Here is a 25,680-nt window from a genome sequence, read left to right on the forward strand (position 1 = left end):
AGAAAGACAAGAGTCATCGTGTATGCATCTATGGGATTGTTGCCGACCATCAGTTATTTTACTGTCACAGACAGAGGGACAAATCCATCGAAATAATTTATGTGCAACTAACTAGTTAACGAAAGCTTGATATGCAGTTCTAGTTCCTGCTGCACCGACACGTCACGTGCAACTACTTATTGGGCCGTATGAAAATACCTAACATCAACATTTTCGAGAACTCGCTCCATTCCATAAGAATATATAAGGGATGAGGACCTGGACTATCTATTACATCTATGAGCACACGTACATCGTGCCAGTAGGTCATCACAAATTTTAGAAATCGCTAGATTTGAAACCATGCAAGTGAGGACTTTATGCATACTACAATGGAAAATTTTCTGACTTCTAACAGGACTACAGTTGAAGTACGAGTTCATAAGGAGCTCCTCATTTCTATCAGCGCGACTTATCGTCCCTCGCAGAACGGTCAATATTTAATAAGTGAGTCTATTTATTAGGTTGAACTTTTATTTGCTAGGTCAATTAAATTTCTTCATTGAGTTCTTGTACATGGCGTTTCACTCGTTCTCCGCCCCTGATTTTCGCTTATAAAATCATAGTGTTCGTCATAATGTAATGAAATTTGTTACGGACATGCCTTGGTGTATGAGAAGCATGGTGACGTCATTGGAGATGGCGGCACAGTCTCTCTAGTCCTTTCATGGGCATGTGCCGGAGTCTGGGCGATTCTGCCGTTAAGTGCCAATCGTTCGAACGTGTGTTTGAGTCTGAGTTATTGACCCTGCTGTTGTGACCAACTCTGCTTTCGACTTCTGAGAATCCTTACACTGTGAACTAATCACCTCTTCATGATGAGAACATTGGAGCGTGGTTTGCTTTAACAAGGCGCCGCATTATTGGCCCCATCTACGTGGAAGTATTCCACGGGTTTGCAAATCAGTTGGATGTCGAGGAACTCCGTAATGGCTATTTCAGCAGGATGGTGCCCTTTCCCACACTTCCAACGCCAGCATGCAAGAAATTGTGTTTTTCTTTTTGAAGATCGTGTCATGCTAATGGCGAGCACTTTCAACAGTCGCTCTGACGTCACCATGCTTCTCATACACCAAGGTACGTCCGTAGCAAATTTAATTACATTATGGTCAATAGTTTAATTTTTATAAGCTAAAATAGAGGCCGAGAGCGAGTGAAACACCCTGCAGTTCCTGAGATATATATAGTTGAAGCAGTAACTTTTTAATTTTTCCCGAGTCTAAATGTCGAATCGCTGGTCAAAGTTTCAGAGATCATACTTGGCAACATTACATATATAGTTTTCATCATCATGAAGCGCATAACACACACCAACATGTGACATCCTTACAATTCGACTGAAAACGTGCAAAAACTCCACTTCACGTCCATAGAGACTAAAAGCATTCACATTTCCTTAAAATCTCAAGTAACAATATAAACCAAGATCATGTTCCGTCATACCTTCTGGTTCACCATCGTCGAGTACGTAGATTCCTGCATAAATTGGTGCTACAATAGCGAAGAGGACAACGGCGTAAACCAGCATCTACAAGAAAGAGAAGCAAGATAACTAAGAAAATTAACATAAAAATGAAACTTGAGTGTGGATTTTTCATACCGTTTACGTAGAGAAAGGAAGGGGCCTGATGCCTGCTCCCACCATACGCCAAAAAATAATTGCCAACAACAGATGAATTATTAGACCAAAGCTGAATTGTAGGTTAGGAATTGTTAGGTTAGGAGCCAAGTTTAGAACTTATAGCATTCAGTTTTGGCGTTTGGTGGAAACTAGATTCAAAGGAATTTATAAAATTTGGGTCCCTAGGCTAACCTTTGTTTTGGGCCCTGCCGACATTATTATTATTAGTTACGTTATTAAGGTACTTCACCTCCACTAATTGTATGCTCTATATTAATAACATTTGTAAACTTTAAAATATAGACACATCTGATTAAAAACAATTTATTGGACTTTGATAATAAATTAACATGGTATAACAAGAGAATAGTCGCCTAAAACTGTTTCCTTCTGGCTATCATGTCATCAAATTGATGAATGAGAGACTGAAAGTCAATTTCTTGCAGGACATCAGCATTCGCTGTAAAGGGTGCCAAACTAGAAAGCAGGGTTTAAATGGATTCTAAGGATTCCATTGGGTTCCGCAACAGGACCCGAACCTTTTTTCTGGTATAATTTAAATTCGGTCCAATTTGTGTATTGTTTCATCTCATTACGGAACTTGGACCCTATTTAAACTGATCCCGAAGAAAGGTTAATGGACCGTATTTAAATTGATCCGGAAAAATGTTCCTGGACCGAATTGAAATACTTTACAGATAAAAATGTTCTTTACTGTCCAGAACACATTTACCATTGATGATTTTCTCTCCTGGACAGGAATTGAATTTATTTAAAATTCCTGGACCTTTAACAACCCTGCTAGAAAGTCTGCTCTCCGGCATTGAATAACTGACGGCAGTTTTAGTGGTTTTTACAACACCAAACTGCTCTCACTGGCATTCCCAGAGCAGCGTCAAGATTTGGAAAATCACTGTTGAATGTTTGAAGTAAGAAGTTATGTAAACTGTAGGAACACCTCCCTTCTACCTCCTTCCATGATATAAGCAACTTAAAGGACTTGGCATGTTTTATTTTGCTATTATCACAATATTAAAAAAAATGAATGTTCGATCGACTTTGTCACCACTGCCCCTTCAGTGTCCTATTCTGGTGCGACCCCTAGACCTCCTAAGATAACCAAGTGGAAAATAAAACCTGACTGAGTGTGCCAGAACCGGATGGATTAAATATTAAACACATGTACTGTAAATAATTTTTATTGTAATTTACCAAAACCGTGTTTTCTAAACATTGCTTTTCTTGCATGAGGCAATTTCAAACTCGTACTTAGATTTGTTGTCTAATAATACCACAATCTACTCCAGTACATTAATTTATGAATGGCAGTGAAACTGACCGTGTTTTAGCAGACATATTTAAATGTAAGATCGGAAATCAAAAGTAGATCTGAGGAATATTATATTTCACATGAAAGATATACTATTTTCTTCAGAGTAAAGCCAATTTTCATAATTTCAAATCCAATTTCGCCAACAAACTGCACTTTTCTTTCAGTTGAATTTTTACACTATACAGTGAGACAAAGTGTTAAAAAAATATTTTTATTCTATATCTTTCATCAGTTCATGATTACTTTCATTAACACCATTAAAGTAGCCTAGAAAGATTCAGTCATCTGAAATACTAAATCATGTAGAACTATACTGCAGAAACAGGAACTTGGAATGAGTGAATTGATGAATTGCTTGGTATGGTATGTTAGTGTCCGTGTATCTCTTTCCCACTTGTGCTAGGCCAATTCTGACCATAAGAATTTGTTATGAATTACAGCAATGGATGAAAGAATAGGTTAGCACTCGTCAAGAATTTTGCATGTGTTGTATAATTTCCTTGGCTTGCAAGAAGCTTTCTTACATGACGAAATTTGTTCGTATTTCAAGCTCAACGATTGATTGATTTGATTTATTTTACTTCTCTTTTCTACCACTGTTGGCTAATCGCGAAGATGAGGATGAGTAATGATATGATGAAGCTGATGAAGGGACACTCACAAATAACAACTGTAAATTCTAAAATGTAAATTCTGCTTTTAGTGATAGAATATGAAAGTTAAAATTTATATAATTTCATACTTGGTAAGAATTCCTACAATTTCTTTCGTGACAATTGTGGAAATGTAATTAGTACTTGAAAATTCCATTTAAATATTCGAAATGGAAGAAGCAAATATATATCTTATTCTCCAAACGACTAATGCCTTCGAAAATTGTACCCTTTCCCTTACTACACAAAAGAGTATTAGTCAGCAGCTTGATTTCCTGAAGCGAAACTTTATCAAATTCCATTGTTTTGAATTTCTTAGAAAACAATTTTCTTATCCTTAAAAAAATTCCAAGAGCACAAATCAAGTGAACTATACTAGTATCACATTGTAGTATACTCTGTCTCAGTTATCTCTGGAGCAAGGCCGTGCATAGCGTTAGAGAAGGGGAGGAAATCGAGTGGGCAGAGCGAAGCAGTACACGCTGCTGCGAAGGCTGGTAACTGCAGTCGCTTTTCCCCTCCACGCAATCCTGTTCCCTCTCACGTGTTCATTCACTTGTCCAGAGACTTGTTTCCGTTCCCTTGTTCCAGGGATAAGAGGGACAGAATAGGTTTACAGCGGTTTGAATTTTGAAAGGGAGATAATATTTTTAAACATTTTGCATTGAGGTATTAGAAAATAGATTATTTTAACAGCAGCAACTTCTGTTTTTCAAATTTATTAAGGATAGATACAAAGGAGTTGGATAGTGATACCAACTTCATATACATATTGTGCGCAATATTGACACAATAACTTTTTATGTGTAATGCATATACTTCTTGAGGAATTTGGGAGTAAAGTCGGCACTTGAGGTGATAATTATCAGTAAATGAAACTTTTTCCAAGAGTCGTAAAGAGCTCTGAACAAGAGAAGAATTGCTACGTATGGATTTTTTTGGACTAAATTACTTTCTACATTACATGCAAAAGTATCTTTCCCCAAGCGCTATGCGTATTTCTATTGCACGCTATCGAGCATATATTTTTCCTGCATTGGCCAGATGAAGATTTACTTTAGTAAAATATCGCTTGTGGTCGCTTGTGCTTAAGGAATGACATCGATTTTACGATATTCATTTTGTGCAAATTCCATTACTTTTACCATTTACAGTGATACAAGGTTCGGCCATAAAAAAACTGAACCTTTTGTTTTAGGAAAGAAAACAAGTAATTGCCTTCAAATGACTTTATCACCTTCAAAATAATCACCAAAGGAGGCAATACCCGTTGACCAGCGTTTGTACAGGTCTTGGAAACACTGTTGATAGTCATTGACAGTAAGTGTTCGCAAAATACGCGTAACATTTAATTTAATGTCCGCGACGTAGTCAAATCTTCGCCCTTTCATAGCCATCTTAAGATTGGGAAAAAGGAAAGAAATCAGCTTGCGATTAGTCCGGAGAATATGGAGGGTGATTGATCACTGTCACTGAATGCTTTGCAAGGTATAGTTGTACAGACAATGCGGTATGAGGCCGAGCATTATCATGTAAAAGAAACCATTGGTCAGAATAACAGAGATCCTTCCTAACTCGCTTCATCCTGTTTCTGAGTCGAACAAGCACTTCCTTGTAATACCACTGATTGATTGTTTGGTTTTCAGGGACAAATTCATGGTGGATGAGTCCTTGGTAATCAAAAATGCAATCAGCAGCACCTTTGTCTTCGATTTCGACATCCGTGCTTTTTTCTATACGGGCGAGAACTGTCCTTTCCACTGCGCACTCTGTCATTTTGTTTCAGGGTCATATTGTAAACACCAGGTTTCATCTTCCACCACGATACATTTTAGGAAGTTGTTATCCTGCTCCGCAGTTGAAACCAAATCCTGACAGCACTCTTTCCTTTTGTCTTTTTCTTGTTCTGTCAAAATGCGAGACACAAAGCGAGTACACACTTTCCTCATTTGCAGGTCCGCTGATATGAAGCATGTCTGACAGTTGCTGCGTCGTTAAAAGTCTCTCACCTCTCACCAGTGCACGAACTTTCTCCACATTGTCGTCATTCCTTGACGTTAAAGGACGTCTTGATTTTGGTTCATCCTCGACACTTTCACGTCCACCTTTGAAACGATTGTACCAGTCATACACCTGAGTTCTTGATAATGCTGCATCATCATACACTGCCCGTATCATCTGTAACGTTTCGGTAAACGATTTTCCCAATTTGTAAAAAAAAACTTTATGTTGTAATGTTGTTCCATCTTGGTGCGCGTATTTTGTACGCCGCCTGCACACAACCTGCATCTGACGCACGACTCCCTGTAACAGGTTGAAACATGCACTGACGAGAAGTTTAGATATAGCTCTTTGCAGTGTTGCCAGAATACGGTACCTTTTTATTTGGTTTGGTTCTTTTTTTGACAGTCCGGTTTCTTTATGGGCGGACCTTGTATTTTCCGTGAAAATTCTAGTTTTTATGCTGGGAAAGTTTAATGCAGAATGAACAAATGTTCATTCTTTGCGTGTTTTAAAACTTTCCCAATAAGGCATTAATAATTAAATACAAAGAATCATATGCACTTATCAATTTGTAAAACTTGTGAACCATGTATAGGATAATTCAAAAACCATGACCCAGGAAGCAGCACTCTTTCCAGTTAAAAACTCACAATATTGTTGACTTGTAATAGTGGCAAATAAGGGAAGGCAAAAACCGGGCAACTCTAAATGTCAAATTTTGGCATAACTTGCTATCCGAATCTAAACGCTTAAATTGCATTCGATTTTATTTTTATTTTTTTATGCACAGTAAGGGTAATTGGTACTGGGCTTACAACTTAAAGTGGAATCCGAACCATTACGTGCCTCCACTGGGTATGCTAAAATTATATTTCAAATATTTCTTGCTGCTAGGAGGTTTTCCTCCATGTACGTACAGCGAAGCCTTGCCCCTCTCCTAGAGGCGGTACAGGTTTCTAACTAACTAACTAACTCTCTAGCCTTCTTGAACCCGAAGGTTCATGGCTGCAGCAACACAGATCTTCCATCTGTCTCTATCCTGAGCAAAATCTATATACTCTTTTCCATCCCTACCAATTTCCCTTAGGTCCATCTGAACATTATCCATCCATCTTCGTCTTGGTCTTCCTACTGGTCTCTTACCATCAGGTTTCCCAACAACAATCCTGTAAACTCTTCTTTCCTCTCCCATTCGTGCCACGTGGCCTGCCCACCTAAGTCTTCTTGATTTAATTGTTCTAATAATATCTGGACATGAAAACAAATTATGTACTTATAAATTATGTAACCTTCTCCACTCACCTGTCTCCTCATCCCTTTTAGGTCCAAAGATTTTCCTAAGGATCTTATTTTCAAATACTCTCAATTTATGTTCCTCTTTCAATGTAAGGGACCAAGTTTCACATCCATATAATACTACAGGCAAAATTACTGTTTTGTATATTTTAACTTTTAGTTTCTTAGATATTAAACGAGAAGACAAAATTTTATGAAGAGAGAAGTAACATGCATTTCCTGAATTAAGCCTACTTTTTATTTCCTCTTTAATATAATTTTCATTTGTTAATATTACTCCTAAGTATTTGAATTTGGAAACTGATTAAAATGAGTTGTTATGAATAATTAGATTTTGATTATTACCTAACTCTTGGTTTCGGCCTGTTAGCATATATTTAGTTTTCTCTTTGTTAACTTCCAAACCTATCTCTTTAGCAGTTTTGAAAAATATTTTAGCATTCTTCTTAATTGTATTCACATCATCCCCTAATAAGTCTACATCATCTGCATATGCTATCAGCTGAGTCTCACCATTTAATTTTAGTCCTTCGTTAGTTTCTTCTACCTTCCTAACAGCGTATTCTAAAGCAAAATTAAAGAACAATGGAGATAATGCATCTCCTTGTTTTAACCCATCATGAATTGTAAATTTGTCAGACATATTAATATCCACACGAATTTTACTTTTTGTCTCACTTGTGCATACTTTTATCATATTAACAAGCTTCTTAGGTATTCCAAACTTGACTAATATATTATATAATTTATCTCTTTTGACTAAATCATATGCTTTTTTAAAATCAATGAATAGCTGATGGATATTTATATTATATTCCCACTATCTCTCAAGTGTCTGTCTTATGTGAAAAATTTGATCTGTTGTTGATATGCTACGTTCACATTGATAATCACCTATAATATCATTAGCATATGGGGTTAGTCTTGCTAAAATAATGTTAGATACTATTTTATATGTTGTTGAGAGTAGAGAAATTCCACGGTAATTATTGCAGTTCATTTTATCACTTTTTTTAAACACAGGAACAATTATGGATTCTTTCCACTGTTGAGGGATTTCTTCTTTATTCCATAATAAACAAATTAATTTATGAATTTGACATATTAACGAATTCCCACCATATTCAATTAACTCAGCTGGTATTAAATCAATGTCAGGTGCTTTGTTAATCTTTAGCCTTTTAATAGTATCTTTAACATCAGTCAAATTAGGTTCTGGAACTAAAGGTCCAGTACTGTGTGTACTTCATTTACTTCTGATATATCTCCTACATGAATATTTAAAAGGTCATTAAAGTATTTTTTCCATTTGTGCTGGTTTAACAAATATAAATCCTTCTTGTAACCTAATAACATTCGCTGCCTTATGGATTGGTAAAGAATTCTTCCATGTCTTTCATATTTTCGCATTATTTAAACAGTGCAGCCCTACTATTATTTGCTTAAATCACCTAATAAAGTATCCAAGTATGTGAAGAATTCCTTTTTAATTTGAAGGGATAAAACAATATATCCACTATACAAAGCGAAGTACACATTGAACAGTTGAAAGCAGAGAAATAGGGAGATTATATCACAACTGACACAGGACAGACAGAAGAAATTATAGAGACTGGAAAACCCCCTGATTACAAGGCGACGGACAGATTTCTGATAAACGGATTCCATCAATAACTCTCACCACTCTGATACTCTCAACGTATCATCAAATTTAAATCATTTGTCATATTAAAAGCATATACTTATATTTGATTGATTGATTGAATTGATGTTTTAAGTCCACTTTATGCACAGTATGGTTAATTGGAACTGGACCTACAGTTTAAAGTGAGATCCGAACCACAAAGTGCCTCCACCGGGTATCTAACCCTGGAACCCTTGATTACAAGCCGACAACGCTACCACTGCGGCACCGGGGAGGCCCAGATACTTATATTTAAACGAGCACTGGATGTGTATTGTAAATAAGTAACCTAATGCTATCCAACTAACATTTAAAAAGTCGCTTACCGTTCTGAGGGAAGGCATCGTCACTTTGATCACTGTGAAAGCTTCCCCTATCGCAGCCGTTGATAAAATGACGGGTGTGAAACACCTTGCAGCATTTATGAGAACACTTTTGTGGACCCAATGTCCATTGGTACGGATCTAATTACCTACTTTCCTACTTCTCCTTTCTTTTTTAAACTCTCTTCCTTCCCTCCTTCTGAGCTTTCTTGCCCTGGTTTGTTCTACTCCGCTGCTGTTCTGCGAGGAGATAACAGTTGCGTGTCGCCGACAGCTTTCACTATGGTAAAAAATGCATTGAAGCCTTGCCCTGCAAAATTTTCATTTGGATCTCTTTTCATGCGATTCGTTCGGTCTCGCCCTTGAATCGGTCCATTGGCCAGGAAGACAGAGAAAAAAGGTTTGTGGCTTCCCTTTGTACGTGTCGTGTGCCAGCGCAGGCAGTGTCAAGTGACGAGTTTTTTCTTTCTTTTCGGAATCACGTTTGCAGCTTTCAACTCTTATGCAATTAAGTAAGACAAGAAAACGGTAAGCAGTAATGCTGGCGATCAGAGCACATATATGATCTTCACACATAGTGACTGTATTACTTTTTGGATAATATTGTTTGTAGACTTGCTTTATTTTACTTCCCTCGTTGTGCCACTTTTGGCTAAATTGCGAAGATGAGTGATGATATGATGAAATTGATGAATGGGCACTCACAAACACCCATGCCCATGACGGGATTCGAACCCAGTGTGCTAACCACTCCACCACGGGACCGGCTTTTTAGATAATATTTTAAAAATATGTATTTATTTATTTACGACTTTGTTCCCATTAATTACTGTAGTCTTCGTTTTTCTTAAATTGAATTATATGCAATTTAAAATGAAATGAAGATAAATGAAAAATAAAGTAATAAAAAGAAAAGAAAAAGAAAATGAAAGTAATGAAGTTTGCATACGAGAAGTCATGCCGTGGATTTACCATTAGTTACAGTGGTCATTTTTTTTTAACTAATACAATGATTGATTGATTGATTTAGTTTATTTTACTTTGCGTTTTGTGCCTCTTGACTAATTCGCGAAGATGAGGATGAGTGATAAAATGATGAAATTGATGAATGGGCATTCACAAACAACCAATCCCGAGCGGGATTCAAACCCAGGACCCTTGGCGTAGCAGTTTGATGTGCTAACCACTTTATATATACTATATGTATATATATATAAAGGAATGCCCCTATTCGGCAGTATCCCCCGTCATTCACACATTCGTACACTTTCACATATGTCAATTTCCACTTTATTCACATTCGTTCTCATTATTCGGACAAACACCCACATCCAAGCCCAAGCGGGATTCAAACCCGGGACCCCTAGCGTTGCAGCGCGATGAGCTAACCACTTTTCTTTTTAACAATTTATTTAAAAAACAAACATACAATCATATTTAACTGAAAATCACATATGAATGACTACAATTGTACATGTTAATGTTCAGTAAGGACTGTCAAAAAGTTAATAAATAAAGTTTTCCTCTTATTTTCACTATGTTGATAATATTCGTGTTTTATATCCTGCAAGAATTGCTCATGAAAATCCATTTCCTTATATTTGCATACGAACCAAATATATTGACCAAAAATCCACTGCACACTTTTCAATTTAGTCAGCATAGTAGTGAAAGTTAGGTAACAATAGAAACTGTACGTTAATGCAATGAGGCGGCAATCGACACATTTTGCCTACGAGGACACATAAATATTTCCAAGTTTCTCTAGTTCTTATACATTCACTTAACCAATGTTGCATCGTCCCCTCACATTTACAATGAATACATTCGATAACCGAATATTACATAATTTCGTCTCAGTAACCACAAGATCATGTAAAACACTATACCACACAGACGTAATATAAGGAGGCATATGTTTAGCATGGACATTTTTCCAAATTTGACCCCAGTCTACTGTTGGATTTCGGAGAGTGACTTTACACCAGGGTTTCGGAGCGGAGTGCGGAGCGTACTAAAGGAGCGCTCCGGAGCGACTTCGAAGCGTCAGTTCTACTCCGCTCCTCGCTCCGGAGAGGAGCGTGGTACGACAGCACTCCGATCCGGAGCGGAGTGGTTCAACTTTTTGAGAGACACGCTCCGCTCCGGAGCGGAGTAGATCGACTTTTTAAGTCGCATGCTCCGAGCGGAGCGAGAAATTTCCGATTCCCGCTGCTCCGCTCCGGAGCGGAGCGAACCATTTCTTAGAATCTCGCTCCTCGCTCCGGAGCGTGGGCAACAGCCGGAGCGTTGATCCGCTCCGCTCCGAAACCCTGCTTAACACGTTATCATACGAGACACGCAGAAACGCTTATAAAGAGCTGCCACTGTAGGTACTGCAAAATCCTTTGAAGTGAGTAATTGATAACAAATTTTCACGATCGAGTCTCGCAAATGTTTATATTTTTTTGGGTATACGTTCAACACAAATGGGCGACCTCAGTTCGATATCATTAAGCATTTCCTTCATAAGGATAGCAGTTATACAAGTAGGGTGATTCACTAGTGTTGCAATGTCGTTGCGTATTCGAAGAGCTTGACTCTTCCGCTCAATATTGGTCAAGGTTAATCCTCCGTGTTGCAGAGGTAAACAAAGCGTCTCGTGGCTGACCCTGAATATGTGCTTTGCCCACACAAACCAATTTATCGCACTTCTTATATTTTTGTAGTCCATTTTCCTCATTGGAAGTAACTTCGCAAGATACCATAGTTTCGAGCAAGCATACATGTTTACGAACGCAACACGAGACTTGAGACTGAGATCACGAGATAGACCACAAAATAGCTTTCAACGAATTTATACACGGAGCATAGTTACGTTCTATCATCTCATCACAAATAAATATGTTACTCGCCTGGCCCCCCCACACTTTACCTCCGCACTCGAGGTTCGGTGCACTTCGTACTCGGCTCAGATTTGTCTAGGGGTATCTTTCTTTGTACGACAATGCACGTGGGTTGCTACAAGTCAACATAATTATATAATTAACTACAAGAGACAACGGAAAACCTTTGCGAAACCTTATTGCTATAGGGGGATAAATTACCTTGTCCAGCTTGTGTGAAATTAAAAACGGAAATTTTGGATAATTTCTATAAGTTTAATTAACGTAAAATTTAAAGTATATACATGTCGTATCCGAACGTTCATTTCTCTAATTATTTATCGGGCCAAAACTCTAATTTTGATGTTGGAATCTCTATTGTTTGTACCTGGATGCTTTACATTTCATGAATTACATCAGGAGTACGCTTGTCACAAGGTAGACTCGCGTTACTCCAAGAAACGTCTTAACAGGCGCGAGGTCGCCCGACGTGTACATTTCTCAACCTCCACGGTGACAAGGCACTAGGCTGCCCGGCGCACCGTAATTACTTCAAAATAACATCCAGTACAAACTACCTTTTTACCTGTAAACTGGATACCAAGGCACTAGCTTGCCCGGCAATCCAATCTCTTACAGCATCCGTTTCGGGAGAGCTGTCCTCCGGTCCTAGCTAACCGAAGCAAAAACAGCCTCTCCCTTCCAAGTCTCAGTTCCAACAGCCGACCTCCCCCACTCTCATCTGGGAGTTTATATACGTTTGGTTGGCGTCTGTTGCCAACCGCCCTTCTTTCAAAATTTTTAATCTTTAACAGCTAAACTGCCCGCCTTTCTTTTGAACGTTCGAAACACCAAGAAAGAACAGAGAGCTACATGGTATTTATACATGGAATAGTACGAACCTAAAAATGCATAATAAATTGAGATACCCTTATTACATAAAATACACGTAATTACCTAATTAATTAACATAAATAAAATATTTAAATAAGAAAAAAAAACACTGTTGCCCTGACACGGGGGCAGGGTAACAAGACTGAGATCACGAGATAGACCACAAAATAGCTTTCAGCGAATTTATACACGGAGCATAGTTACGTTCTATCATCTCATTGAACGAAGTAGAAAAATGAATACCAAGAATTTTAAGAGACGTAACTTCTCTGAATGGTAATAACATAGAAGTCAATTGTGTGTCGCTAAGTGACAAATATTGAGTTTTATTATAATTAATATGTAAAGCTGATGCTGATTCATATCGCTCTAGTAATTTATATAATATCGTCAAATCCTGAGGCAACTTCATACATAGAGTTACATCGTCAGCATGTTGTAATCAAGGGGTCCCGAGTTTGATACCCGGATAAGGCTCATTGCACAGTGGTTCGGATCGGATTCCAGTTTAAGCTGTAGGCCCAGTCGCAGCCTATCTGTGCATAAAATTGACTCAAAACAACAATACAAATACACAGACACACAAATACTATGTTCTATGTGCTCTTCACTGCCGACCTAAAATATACGTCGAATTTTCCATGATACAACCACAAATTTTATGCTATGTTAAACGTTCAAAACTACCCACCTCAGAATTTACATCTCATATTTCTGCATCTTCCAAGTTACATCTTGCTTACTACGATTCAAATGTCTTCCGGAAATGCTGGACGTAAATTGCAGAAACATCAACGGAAATTTCCGAGAAATGTAGATAAGCATTCTCGTCTTAAACCTTTTACTTTCCGAAAAAGTCTCTGCAAAGAAGCAAGAGGTTTGAACCGACAAACTTCCATTCCGCAGGCGAACGCGATTCCCCTACACCATACAGTTCACGTTATTTTAAGAACACTGTTCGAGGGATGAAGACATTCACATTTCTGTAGTGGTGAAGTTCTGTGTGAAATGGAAAGTTTTAGGTGGTGCATGTTCGCTCGAGCCTTTAGGATAGCTGGAAATACTTGTATGATTGAACATTATGACTAGGACTCGAAAGTTGATGACCTAAAAATGTAAAAAGATGACCTAAAAATGACCTTAAAATTATTGGAAATGACTTAAAAATCATAAAAAGTTACCCAAAAATAATTTCCGCTCTGAAAATGAAAGATTGATTTATTCATAAATTACAAGAGAGTAGTTGAATAATTCGATAAAATCTGTTGTTTGGCAGTATAAACTACTGAAGTAAAGCCGGAAAAACCAATTAAGTGCTAATGTAGTTTTCTTTATTCTTTTACTTTAAGGTTACATAAGATATACCTCAAGGATTTTGTGTATAAATCATGAGTACGATACTGTAGTCGGCCACAGTGGCGGTGATTGGGTTCCAAATCTGGAAGGTTGATTGATTGATTTGTTGTTTTAAGTCCACTTTATGCACAGTAATGCTAATCGGGACTGGACCTACAGTTTAAAGTGGGATCCGAACCACTTGTGCCTCCACCGGGTATCATTGATTACAAGGCGACGACGCTACCATTGCGCCATCGGGAGGCCCTCCAAATCTGGAAGAGCAAGGACAGTTTATTTTCCCTCGGTACATAATGTTTAGCATAGTGTGATGGGCAAAAGTGGTAAAAATTGGAAGGCCAATTGCCCCCCCCCCCACCCGTGCCCCCTAATCACCACCACTTGTTGGCCAGCATCCGAAAATGCAATTGTGTTTTGCATATAACAGACTATAATTTTATATAATATTGTCACTAATTTTTCTTTAGAACCACAGATTAAGGCGATAATTGTACCCAGCAAGGGAATCTCAAAGTAGGTTTTACACAAATTGTTTTAATCCATTGCCAAATACAGGGATCTCTAAAAATGATAAAACAAAGTAAGAGAAACACACCGTGAATCACCAGTAATGTCAAATTGCTGATGCGAATCAGAGATAACGCGCTGAGAAAGTTTAAACGTTCTAACAATCCAAGCGACTGGCGGCATTATAAAGAACTCCGAAAGTTTACCACGTTCGTCATAAGGCAAGAAAAGAAAGCCTATCTTACCTTCAAATTTGGTGGGAAAAATTTAAACCGAAAAAATACATGGGATGAGTTGAAACAACTGGGTATTGTTAACAAAAAAATGTCTCACAATAATACATCCTCTATCATTAGTACTATTCAAGATTTAAATGCCGTTAATGTTCGTTTTGGTAAAATTTGTAATGAATCTGAAATTCCTCTTCCACTCAAGACTCAGCAAATAAAGTATTTCGAAAACAAAACCTGTTCCGTAGGGAAGCAATATTTTAACTTTACTGAAATAAACTGAAGAAGATGTGGAGAAAAACAGCAAGTCACTATTTTAGTACTTCTGGATCTCAGTAAGGCTTTCAACACTGTGCAGCATGATTTATTGTTAGCTAAACTTAAATATTACAAGTTTTCTGCTTGAACATTAAACTGGTTTCGATCGTATCTGTTTAACAGGCGTCAAAGGGTCATATTGCATAAATCACCGTCTAACGTATCTCAGCCTATAATGCTAAAAGCAGGTGTGCCACAGGGATCGATACTAGGCCCCCTCCTGTTTACCCTTTATACTGCAGATTTGCAGCAAGCTATAAAATTTTTTACTCCACATTTTTACGCAGATGATACCCAGTTATACTTTTCAGGTAATCACGCTTCATTGGAACATAACCTGCGGTCACTGAACTCCGACTTGAACATCGTTAATAACTGGTGTGAATCTAACGGTCTTAAAATCAATCAGGAAAAATCCACTTTCATGATCATTGGATCTAATTATTCAAGGTCGTTAATGAAAAACATTAACATGGATCTCAAAATATACAATTTGTCTATTGTCAGGAGTAACACTGCCAAAAATCTTGGTCTGGTCTTTGACGAAACAATGGACTGGTCAGAACATGTAAAGACGCAATGTATGAAAACTTACGGAACACTCAGAAGTCTAAATCGTTTCCGTGACTTCCTCGCTGTTGAATGTAAACTAACAAGGGAGGTTATCTAAGTGTCCCCCTCCGATTTCCAAGAAACTTGGCAGGTGTATAGAAGGACCCAATGGAAGAAATACTTTGTTTCGGCAAAACCCTACACAAATGTCAAGATGAGGAAAAATTGAAGTGGGGTCTGACCTCGAAACCACGTAAATATGGCATAGGAAGAACACGCATATATAATTGGAACACACACAGCACAGAACTGTAGGATTATCGGTATCAAACGCAGTGCAATTGTAGAGAGAGATGCCGAATTCATAGACATCTATGTTCCCGGATAAGCATGGGCATAAGGGGTGTAAGGGGCGCTTCTTCCACGTAGTGCACCCAATAGTCAACCTCACTTCCACGTAGTACACCCTGGACTGCAGACTAACGAGGCTCTGGCGGCTGGCCCCATGACGAGTATAATTTTGTTTGTGTTGTCTTGTGTTTTGTCCTTATTCGTGCTGAGTGCTCCTTTACAGCCTCAGCTTTTAACGAAAGTCAGAAGATTTTAATATTTTATGATTTTAGTTATGCAACGTTAGAGTTGTTATGTATAACGATATGGGGCTGGACCACGTATAATGTGACGGGTGCAAAATAGCCTTAGTGCTGACGCACCCAAAATTTTAAATTCAAATTCAATCATGGGCATACCAATAGACGGACCAGAGCAGGGTAACGGAGCGTCAATCAAGCAGCACAAGGAACCATAACCCTATCAAGCATGATTTTGATATCATATAGGTAATATCCACAGCCAAGGACACAAGAGGATAGTTCCATAGATTAATACACAGCATACTGTATAAAACATTTATTACCTCCAGGAAGCAACAAGAAACAACGTTATGGTAACCGATCTGCCAACACAAAGTAAAGACAAGCACCCATGCATCACATTTCAAACAGCCCCCATTGTTGCTTCCACGGTGTCAATGTACTTACTCGTCACAGTAATGGTACTCCTAAAAAAAATGATGTAAACATAATGTTCGGTTACACCATGCCACTGCACCACAAATAATCACATATCGGATTACTGTCACCACCAAAACAGATTGCCACCGCATTCTCAAATGGAGGTGGCCTCTCGGGAAGATACCCACTTCAATTTCTCCTCATCTTGACATTTATGGGGGTTGCCCCCTAAAACAGTTTTTTAGCCGAAACAAAAAACACGTATTTCTTCCTTTGGACCCCTCTATACACCTGCCAAGTTTCATGAAAATCGGAGGGGGAAACAGGGGCCAGGTCTCCACTTCAATTTCTCCTCATCTTGACATTTGAGAGGGGGTTGCCCCCAAAACAGTTTTTTAGCTGAAACAAAAAAACACGTATTTCTTCCTTTGGACTCCTCTATACACCTGCCAAGTTTCATGGAAATCGGAGGGGGACAATTAGATAACCTCCCTTGTAAGACTCACCCAAGCATTAATATACCTTTGACTATTGTGATAATGTTTACGGCCCTCACCTCTAGCAAAGATCAGTGTAAAAATAAATACAAATGGTGCAGGTACATTTTTCAACTAAAAAGATCCGATCATATTCTTCCGATTTTATATAACAATCAGGGTCTTACTATGGCAAACAGAAGGAAAATGCACTATCTCTGTTTCGTCCGCGGTATATTAGCAGAAGGTAAAACCGCAGTATTTGTTCGAAAAAATGCATTCTCGTAGGGATATCCATGAATATGCTACCCGCAAGCCACTACATGAAATTGTATTTTTATATTATGTATTACTTTTGAATATTTGTAGATACAAATACAAAAGTGGCCGCGGTGGCTCAGTCAGTCTTGACAACCGCGGAAGGAGGAAGGTGATTACTCCTGTAGCGTGTAGTGGAGACAGCTCGCGTGTATTACGTAATCGTCCAGTCGAACAAAACCCAAGTCTTGAAAATGGCCATCAAGCGAGTGAACACGTTGAAATTGAACTTTAGAGAAGTGAGAAATAAGCCCACGTCAAATGAACTACATCGCTGGATAATTACGAAATTGAAACTGAAACCAGAACAGGTTGTGAGTATAGAAGTAGACTATTATAGGAAATATGTTTTTGTGAAATTATTGTCTAAAGTAACGAGTGAACAGTTATTACGCGAGTCGAAAGGAGTGTATTTGTATAATGATGATGACAGATGAAGTGATAGTAACGTGGGCAGATGAAAATTATGTGATAGTGCGGCTGCACGTCGTGCGCCGAGCGAAATGTCAGATGAAGCTATATATATATATATATATATATATATATATATATATATATATATATATATATATATACCGGTATATATATTCTGTACTAACCAACTACGGACAGGTGATCTTTCTTGATGACGAAACGTACTCAAAGGACCACATACACCCAGTGAGAACCGGAAGAAAATTGGTAAAGATGAACTTGTCCCGTGCCGTACCTTCATACGTTACGATCAGTGGCGGCCGTTATTTGGTCACATACAATTGTCAAGAACGTACGTGTTTCTACTGTGATGCAGTCGATCATTTCATTAACCAATGCCCTAGTCGCCAGAGGCCAACTGTACGCACAAGTGATAACTCGTACGCAGGGAAAGTGCGACCCGCCCCATTCAACCTCAACAGCTCTGAAGAAGTGATACACAATGAGCAGACACACTTCCAGTTTCAATAACCAAGACGCAAATTGAATCAACTGTAGACGCTAGTTCCGATACAAAACAGGACGTCCCTTTAACGCCGACCGAAGAAAACAGCACCCTGCCTAGTATTAGAAATTCTGTCAATCCCATGGAGGTTCCAGTATCTCCCAATGACGAGACTACAATCATGCCGCTAAGTATCCTTACTACGCGGATGACTCCTGTGGAAACCATCGAGAACTCACCACTAGTAGATGCCGTTTCTTCGCAGACCACAAACATGGACTTGATTCTAGAACCCCCATCATTGCCGACGGCATCTTCACTCATACTGGGAAAGAAGAAAAAGAAGAAGCCACGTTGCACAGACCCAAATCACACCTACCCGGCGAAGAAAACGAACGAGCAGCGTTCATCATCGCCAGTGAAGTATACCGTGACCCAAATTGTGACCAACCCACTGGAAACAACCCCAACCCCACGATGACGAACAATATAAATACTGACTCTCTAGAAAACCTGTAAGTACCGTACATGCAATGTTTTGGTTATTTATATCATTTGTGTGCTATATGACGGCTCCCGTGTATCATTTTGCCACACTAAATCTGAACAAACTATCCTCTACAGTCAAACACCATGTCTTAACTGATTATATAAAGCAAAGTGCCCTTGATCTTGTTTTCCTTCAAGAGGTCGGTACAGACGATTTTACATATGGCCACGACTATACATATACAATAATTTCACATACAACGCCACAGGTACTGCTATTCTCGTACGACAAGGTATACCTATTAACAAAACCTTCATGCATTCATTTGGGCGAATTACGTGCGTCGAAATAGGTAATATCTGGTTTTGTAATATTTATGCGCCTTCAGGAACAGTGGCCCGCGGGGCACGAAACACTTTCTATGCAACAGAAGTGGCGACAGCTTTAGGGGTCAACCACCAACATATTATCCTTGCTGGGGATTTTAACTGTGTGTTACGACTACAAGATCAATATCCAGGGTTTAACTCATCCCTTAATCTCTCTACTCTGGTCGAGGCTTTTCACCTAAAAGATGTTTGGGAAACCAAGCACCCACAACTGGAAGGATTCACCTTCATATGTCTAGACTCGGTCAGTCGATTAGACCGTTTCTATGTAAGTGTGAGCTTAGTACCCAAAGTGTCATCTGTAAAGATTTTCCCCACATGCTTCGCCGACCATCTCAGTGTGCAACTAGAAGCAGTTCGGGGATACTGGAAACTTAATAGTCGGATTCTTCAAGATGAACAATTTCGAACAGCCTTCAAACAAAAGTGGAAGGAATGGGAAAATATGAGTAGGCGTCAAACTGACATCATTACATGGTGCGACACGTTCCTGAAGCCGTCAATCAAGAATTTTTGTATAGCATTCACACGTATGATGCACACGGATTTCTGTAAGAAATACAACTTCTGTTATCGCGTACTCCACGAGTTGACGACACAACTCATACGGGGCGACCCAGTCCCGCAGGAACTGAAACGTTTACAATCAGTCCTACTGAGGATGAACCACGAGCGAATAGTAGGTTTCGTGGTGAGAAGTCGTCTCCCAACGGTTGACCCCCAACATCAAGCCAGTATTGCCCATGTAAGCGCAGAACAGCGAAGTGGGAAAGAGAAACTCATAACGAAACAGCGACATGGGGACGAATGGCTCACACAACCCTCTGACATTCGTGTATGCCTATATAAACACTTCGCAGCACAATTTAAAGCACCCCCGGCATCACAAGTGGAAGAAGAACACGTGTCATACATCGATATCCCCACGCTATCAGGGGAAGATGAAGCAATCTTAAACCAACCGTTCACTAAGAAGGAAGTGGAAGCGTCCATCCAACATGCACAAAAAGGGAAAACCCCGGGCATAGACGGACTACCGATTGAATTATTTCAAACATTTTGGTCTACCATGGCAGACTTGCTTATGCGGTGGCTCCATGCCTGTTTTGCGTACAAGCTCGACAGGTGTCATGGTCTTAATCCCGAAAGTGATACACCCCTTAACACCAGAACATTATCGCCCCATCACTTTGTTATGTGTCGATTATAAAATGAAGACTAAATGTGGTAAACATTGTAAGTGCCAAAAGCGAAAGTGTTGGAAAATCGCATCGTCCAGCACATCAGCCCGTACGAACTTTCACACTAGTGCCTTTTTACACGCCCTTTGAACTACTTAGATTGCTACCAGTCACTTTTCACGTTTACCACATTATCAAGCACGGCACATTTCACAGTCTAACGTGGAAAACGGTGTTTGAATTCTTGTGGCACTTACAGCGTTTACGAATTTTAGTCTTCAAATATTGGCACGAGTATTAACGCGCCGACTACAACAATATGCAGCTACCCTACTAGGCCCCGATCAATTTGTGCACGGAACTAATGGTAATATAACTACCGTTCTCACTAGCATACGATACATCGTTACTGTAATGAATGAAGCCCCTAACTCGGATGTAGCTCTAGTGGCCCTGGACTTTAAAGGAGCATTTGACTCATTGTATCATCATTATCTATTTCGGCATTTAACTCACGTTGGATGCGGAGAATCCTTCGTAGAAGCGATAAAGAGCCTATACAACCAGGCTCGGGTACAATTGTGTGTAAATGGAACATTATCCTCGCCATTTGTTCTTCAACGCTCTGTTAGGCATGGTTGCCCCTTTTTCTCTTCCTTCCTACACCAAATAAATCAACGACTACGAGGAATACAAGCATATAGCATGACCTACCGAGTTTTTGCATACGCCGACCATGTGACGGTGGTAGTACGTGATCACTAGGATTATGTTAACCTAATGGAAATCTTGGAACAATTACGAGTAAATACACATAAACATTTTTTTTAAAATCTTCCATTGTAAGTTTTATTGTACATGCTCGACTTACACCCTTAGCTTTTTAAATTTCTTCTTCCCCATCTGTTTTCAGGCAATACATTTTTGATCTGAGTCCGGCAAATTCTGTTATTATAGAGTACAGTCCAGGAAGAACAACTTTTTTCCATTTTCTAATTTAATAGTTTTCTCTATGGCAATATATTTATCTTTACTGCGTGGTATAATATTGATATTCTCTGCACCATATCCCAATTCTTTGATAAATAAATGTGTATCAAAATTTTGCAAATTGTGAATGAATACTGGAATGAAGTTAGGTTTTTGTATTTTTAAGTTACATGAATTACAAATTGTATGAATATATTCTCCATTAAAATGGTTGTGGTGTTTCTGTTTTTCACTATCAGAAATAAAATATCTATTACAGTATTTACAAAATAAACTATTATCATGTTCCCATTTTTGTTGTGGTCTAAGATTGTTCATTGGTTTTTCATTATGTAAAACTGGAGAAAGAGTTTTAACCCGCTCTCGAAGTGTTTGAATAAATTTTTGGGCTGCATCTTTGTCTCGATAAACATATGGAGGTGGATTATATTTTTCATAAGTTTTTACTAATTTTAGTCCAAAGCTACAGGCTTCATGCTTAGCTGTATGTATTGTACTTGATGCATTCGAATCTGGGATACATGTTGATGTTGGTTCTTGTATTGTTTCAAAATCTGCATAAATTACAAATGGATGTCGTATCAATGATTTATAATTACTAAATTTTATACTTTTGGATAATGGAAATTTTTAAGTTACATAAGGATAAAGATACATTTTTCAATATGTTCCTCTAATTGCTGTTCGCATGATTTGTTACCCCTTCCATAAAATATTGACATTCATCTATCACATATAGTAATTTTATGACGAACTGATGTTATTTGTTTATGTACTAATTTTGGGAGATTCTGTATGAGACAATAGTGTTTCTTTTTTCCCTTTGTAACATATAATAATCTTATAATATGTGATCCATATGCTGGTGAATGGTGTCTGTGTATATAAATATCATAACTTTCATTATAACAGTAAACATGCACAGCTATTGATTGATTATTATACTGTTTACATTGTTTTTCAAATTGCTCGATAGCTTTGATGTCTACTGGATACTTTATTCCTGACATGGATTTTTTAAAATTTTGTTTCAAAATTTTTGTATTCGGAGACACGGCATTTATTAATTTTATTTGGACAAAAATAAATAACGATGCACAAGAGAAAACATTTATTATCATTATTTTTAATATTCAATACAACTTTTTTGTTTTCAATCTGTTCAGGCAATTTAATATAACTAGATCCACCCCCAAGGGGGGTATATTTTGCTATTTTCAATTCAAGATTATGGTTTGTATCACAAAGTGACCAACACGAACCTCTCCCTTGGAACTGTTGTTGTTTTAACTTAAGTTCTTCACAAATTTTATTATAAATATCATCTAATTGATGAATGTTATTATAGTGTAAAATTAACACACGGGTAGGATGAAAATATTTTTCTTTTTCATTACGAGAATTTTTATACATTGATGATAAAATAAAATATATTTTGAGAGAACATTCTGTAAGTTTTTTTTACAGATTTCATTTTTAATTTTAGATTTAAGATTAGCTAGAAAATTTGGAATATCTAATGCTTCATTATTTATATTTGTTGTATCATATACAACATGATATAAAATTTCTTGTTTTGGTTTAATTTCATTTGTTTGTTATTTATTTTATTTTTATAATTAGGTTATATACATATATATATATAAAATTTAGGTTAATATATTTAATTAAAATAATTATAAATTTATATTATTATAAATCTGTAGAAAAAACAAAAAATATAAAAATATATTATATACTGCAATAAATATTTACTTTTTATATGTTTCTTCTCAAAAACTATATAATTTTAGGTAATAAATTATTAACAAACCTCTTCTTACAACCTCTAATTCACAAATAATAATTTAAGATAGCAAACCTCTAATTATAACCTCAATTTACTAATCGGGCAATTCCCCTTAGCCAACCAATCAGCACAAGTCACATGACCTTGTGGGCATGACATTCCCGAGCCAGTATTATTGATGTGACATTCTTAACAGGTCAATGTTCACACGCAGCTGTAAGTGCATCAATGTCCACACACGCACACACTCAGGAATGTTGGAATGCAAAGAATTATCGTGACAAGAGTATTGATTTGTCTCAGTAAAAAAAATAGGTTACATGAGAATTACTGCAACATTTGTGTTAATATTTAATTTGCTTAAAGTTACTGCTTAAGAAAAAGTTTTTTAATTAGAAACATCTACAATAGAAAGGGTATTTTGAAATTCAACCCTATTCAAAACAAATAAGTAACTAATATTTAAAAAATGTTATTTATTTACACTTAGAATTTTAAAAAAAGCAAAAAAAAAAAATAAGAGGAAATTATCTAAATCTTGCGATTTTGCTCTATAAAAATTGAATGTTGAACTTTTTCATAAATCAAATTTTCACTTTTTACACTTAGAAAAACAGCTATTTTTTTTTATTTTTGATTAAATTACACTTGAAGAGATCACTATAAAATTGTTAGATTTTGGGGGGTGATCTAGAAGGCATCGTTTATCCTACTAACTAACCCGAACCTTACCGTGAATGGTTTGTGGGCCTATGCGTTAATGGTATGTGGGGCCATGCGTGAATGGTTTGTGGGGCTACGCGTGCATTGTTCGTGGGGCTACCAGTGCATGGTTCTAGGGGTTTAAGGCTAATTGCGACCAGGCACCTTCAAAACATGTCAGTTTCGTAGCACTTGAGCGACAAATTTTAACTACACAATCGTGATCAAGTGTCCTAAATTATTGAGTATTCGAAATATGAACGAATGCAACGTATTTAATATGTACCCAATTGAAGCCGACTAAAAAATAGAAAGGACTTTACTTCCTACTTTCAATGACATCATAGTGGAGTGGCTTCTTTCAAACTGGTAGCTAATTTTACTGTCAGCTAATTGGAGTAGAGGTGAATAAAGTTTACAATAAAATAGCAATTCGCAAGCACTTAGAATTAAGTAATGTGGTGCCGCATCCCACGGGCAGGCAAATAAGTGTACTCTTCGCAACTTCTTAATTGACCGCCCCGAAAGAATTCTAGGTCCTGAATTCGTAAACGTAGCAACACAACATTGCACTTGAGCGCCAGCTGAGGGTAGCCAACTTTGAGTCCGTCATTTAACTTGACGAAAGGTTTCCAATTTCGCACATTCCATATGATCTTAGAAACTATACACCGCTAATATAATACACACACTCAGACAGAAATAGTAGATTGTAGTAAGTATGTTGAGGAATTTTTACCATTCTGCGTGCTCGAGTTGAAATTAGTTAAGTTTGCATCACTGAATAGGGCTTTTCTCCACCCGGAGGAAATCGCCATCAAGTTTGAACAGAAAGAGGCAAATTTATGAGGAGGTTATGCGTCATTTTATTCACAATACCCTGCATGATATCAAACAGTTCTCAAAAAATCATCATTTTCATGACTTGTGGAGAAAATGTGCTTGGAACACAGGATAGTGGATGCTTTCACACACGTCAAATCGTCAACATGTTTTTAGTTGCACGTTGTCAGTAAGTTTTTGTAGAGCAGTTGGTTAAAACGTGGTATCCTTATTTTTCGTAAGCATGAAAGGTCGCGGGTTCAAATCCAACCCTCTTCTCTGACCGGATATTTCCAGTAGAAATCATCCAGATATTACAACCTAGACGTTCCCAATACATTACTGATATACACTATGTGGAAGAAAGTCATTGGACACCCCGATTTCAACTCTGAAACGAACTCCTCATGGAAAAGAGAGTACGGCAGCAGGAGGCTTCTCAGATCAATCGCTGTTAAAATGACGAACAGGAAAGAGCTCAGCATGTTTGAAAGGGAGATCATAGTAGGCTGCTCCATAGAAGGCATGAGTATACGTAGCATAGCTGATGCCCGACAGGTCCCTAAATCAACTGTAGCCTTTGTCATCAAGAAGTGGAAGGAAAAGGGACACTGCAGCAATGCGCCACGAAGTGGAAGACCCACGATATTGGACGACCGGGACAGGAGAGTGCTGAAGAGGGAGATTCGGAAAAACAGGACCCGTCCAATGCATTCGATTGCAGAAGAGTTTCAAAGTGCGACCAATTTGACTGCTTCGACCAAGACACTTCACAAGGAGGCCCATGCGCTCAGTTATCATGGTCGAGCCGCAGCCCACAAACCCCTGATAACAAAAAACAATAAATGGTAGAGACTACGCTGGTGTAAAGAGCAGAGAAACTGGACGGTGTTGCAATGGCGGAAGGTCCTATGGAG

At 38.0% G+C, this 25,680-nt stretch overlaps 1 protein-coding gene across 2 annotated transcripts in view; it reads right to left on the reverse strand.

Moving 5' to 3' along the window:
* Positions 1-9,099, reverse strand: part of LOC146002134 (uncharacterized) — a 24,430-nt gene extending 15,331 nt beyond the window's left edge. The window contains exons 1-2 of one of the 2 annotated variants that reach the window (XM_083139854.1): positions 8,957-9,099; positions 1,483-1,567 (exon numbers count right to left, since the gene is read on the reverse strand). In XM_083139854.1, the coding sequence (XP_082995980.1) occupies positions 1,483-1,567; positions 8,957-8,974 (103 nt within the window). In that variant the 5' untranslated portion in view covers positions 8,975-9,099. The remainder of the gene's footprint in view (positions 1-1,482; positions 1,568-8,956) is intronic. The other variant, XM_083139855.1, reaches the window with a different exon arrangement.
* Positions 9,100-25,680: the final 16,581 nt, after the last annotated feature.

Source organism: Lepisma saccharinum, chromosome 18 (assembly GCF_977018435.1).
Source record: "Lepisma saccharinum chromosome 18, izLepSacc3.1, whole genome shotgun sequence".
Lineage (NCBI taxonomy): Eukaryota > Metazoa > Arthropoda > Insecta > Zygentoma > Lepismatidae > Lepisma > Lepisma saccharinum.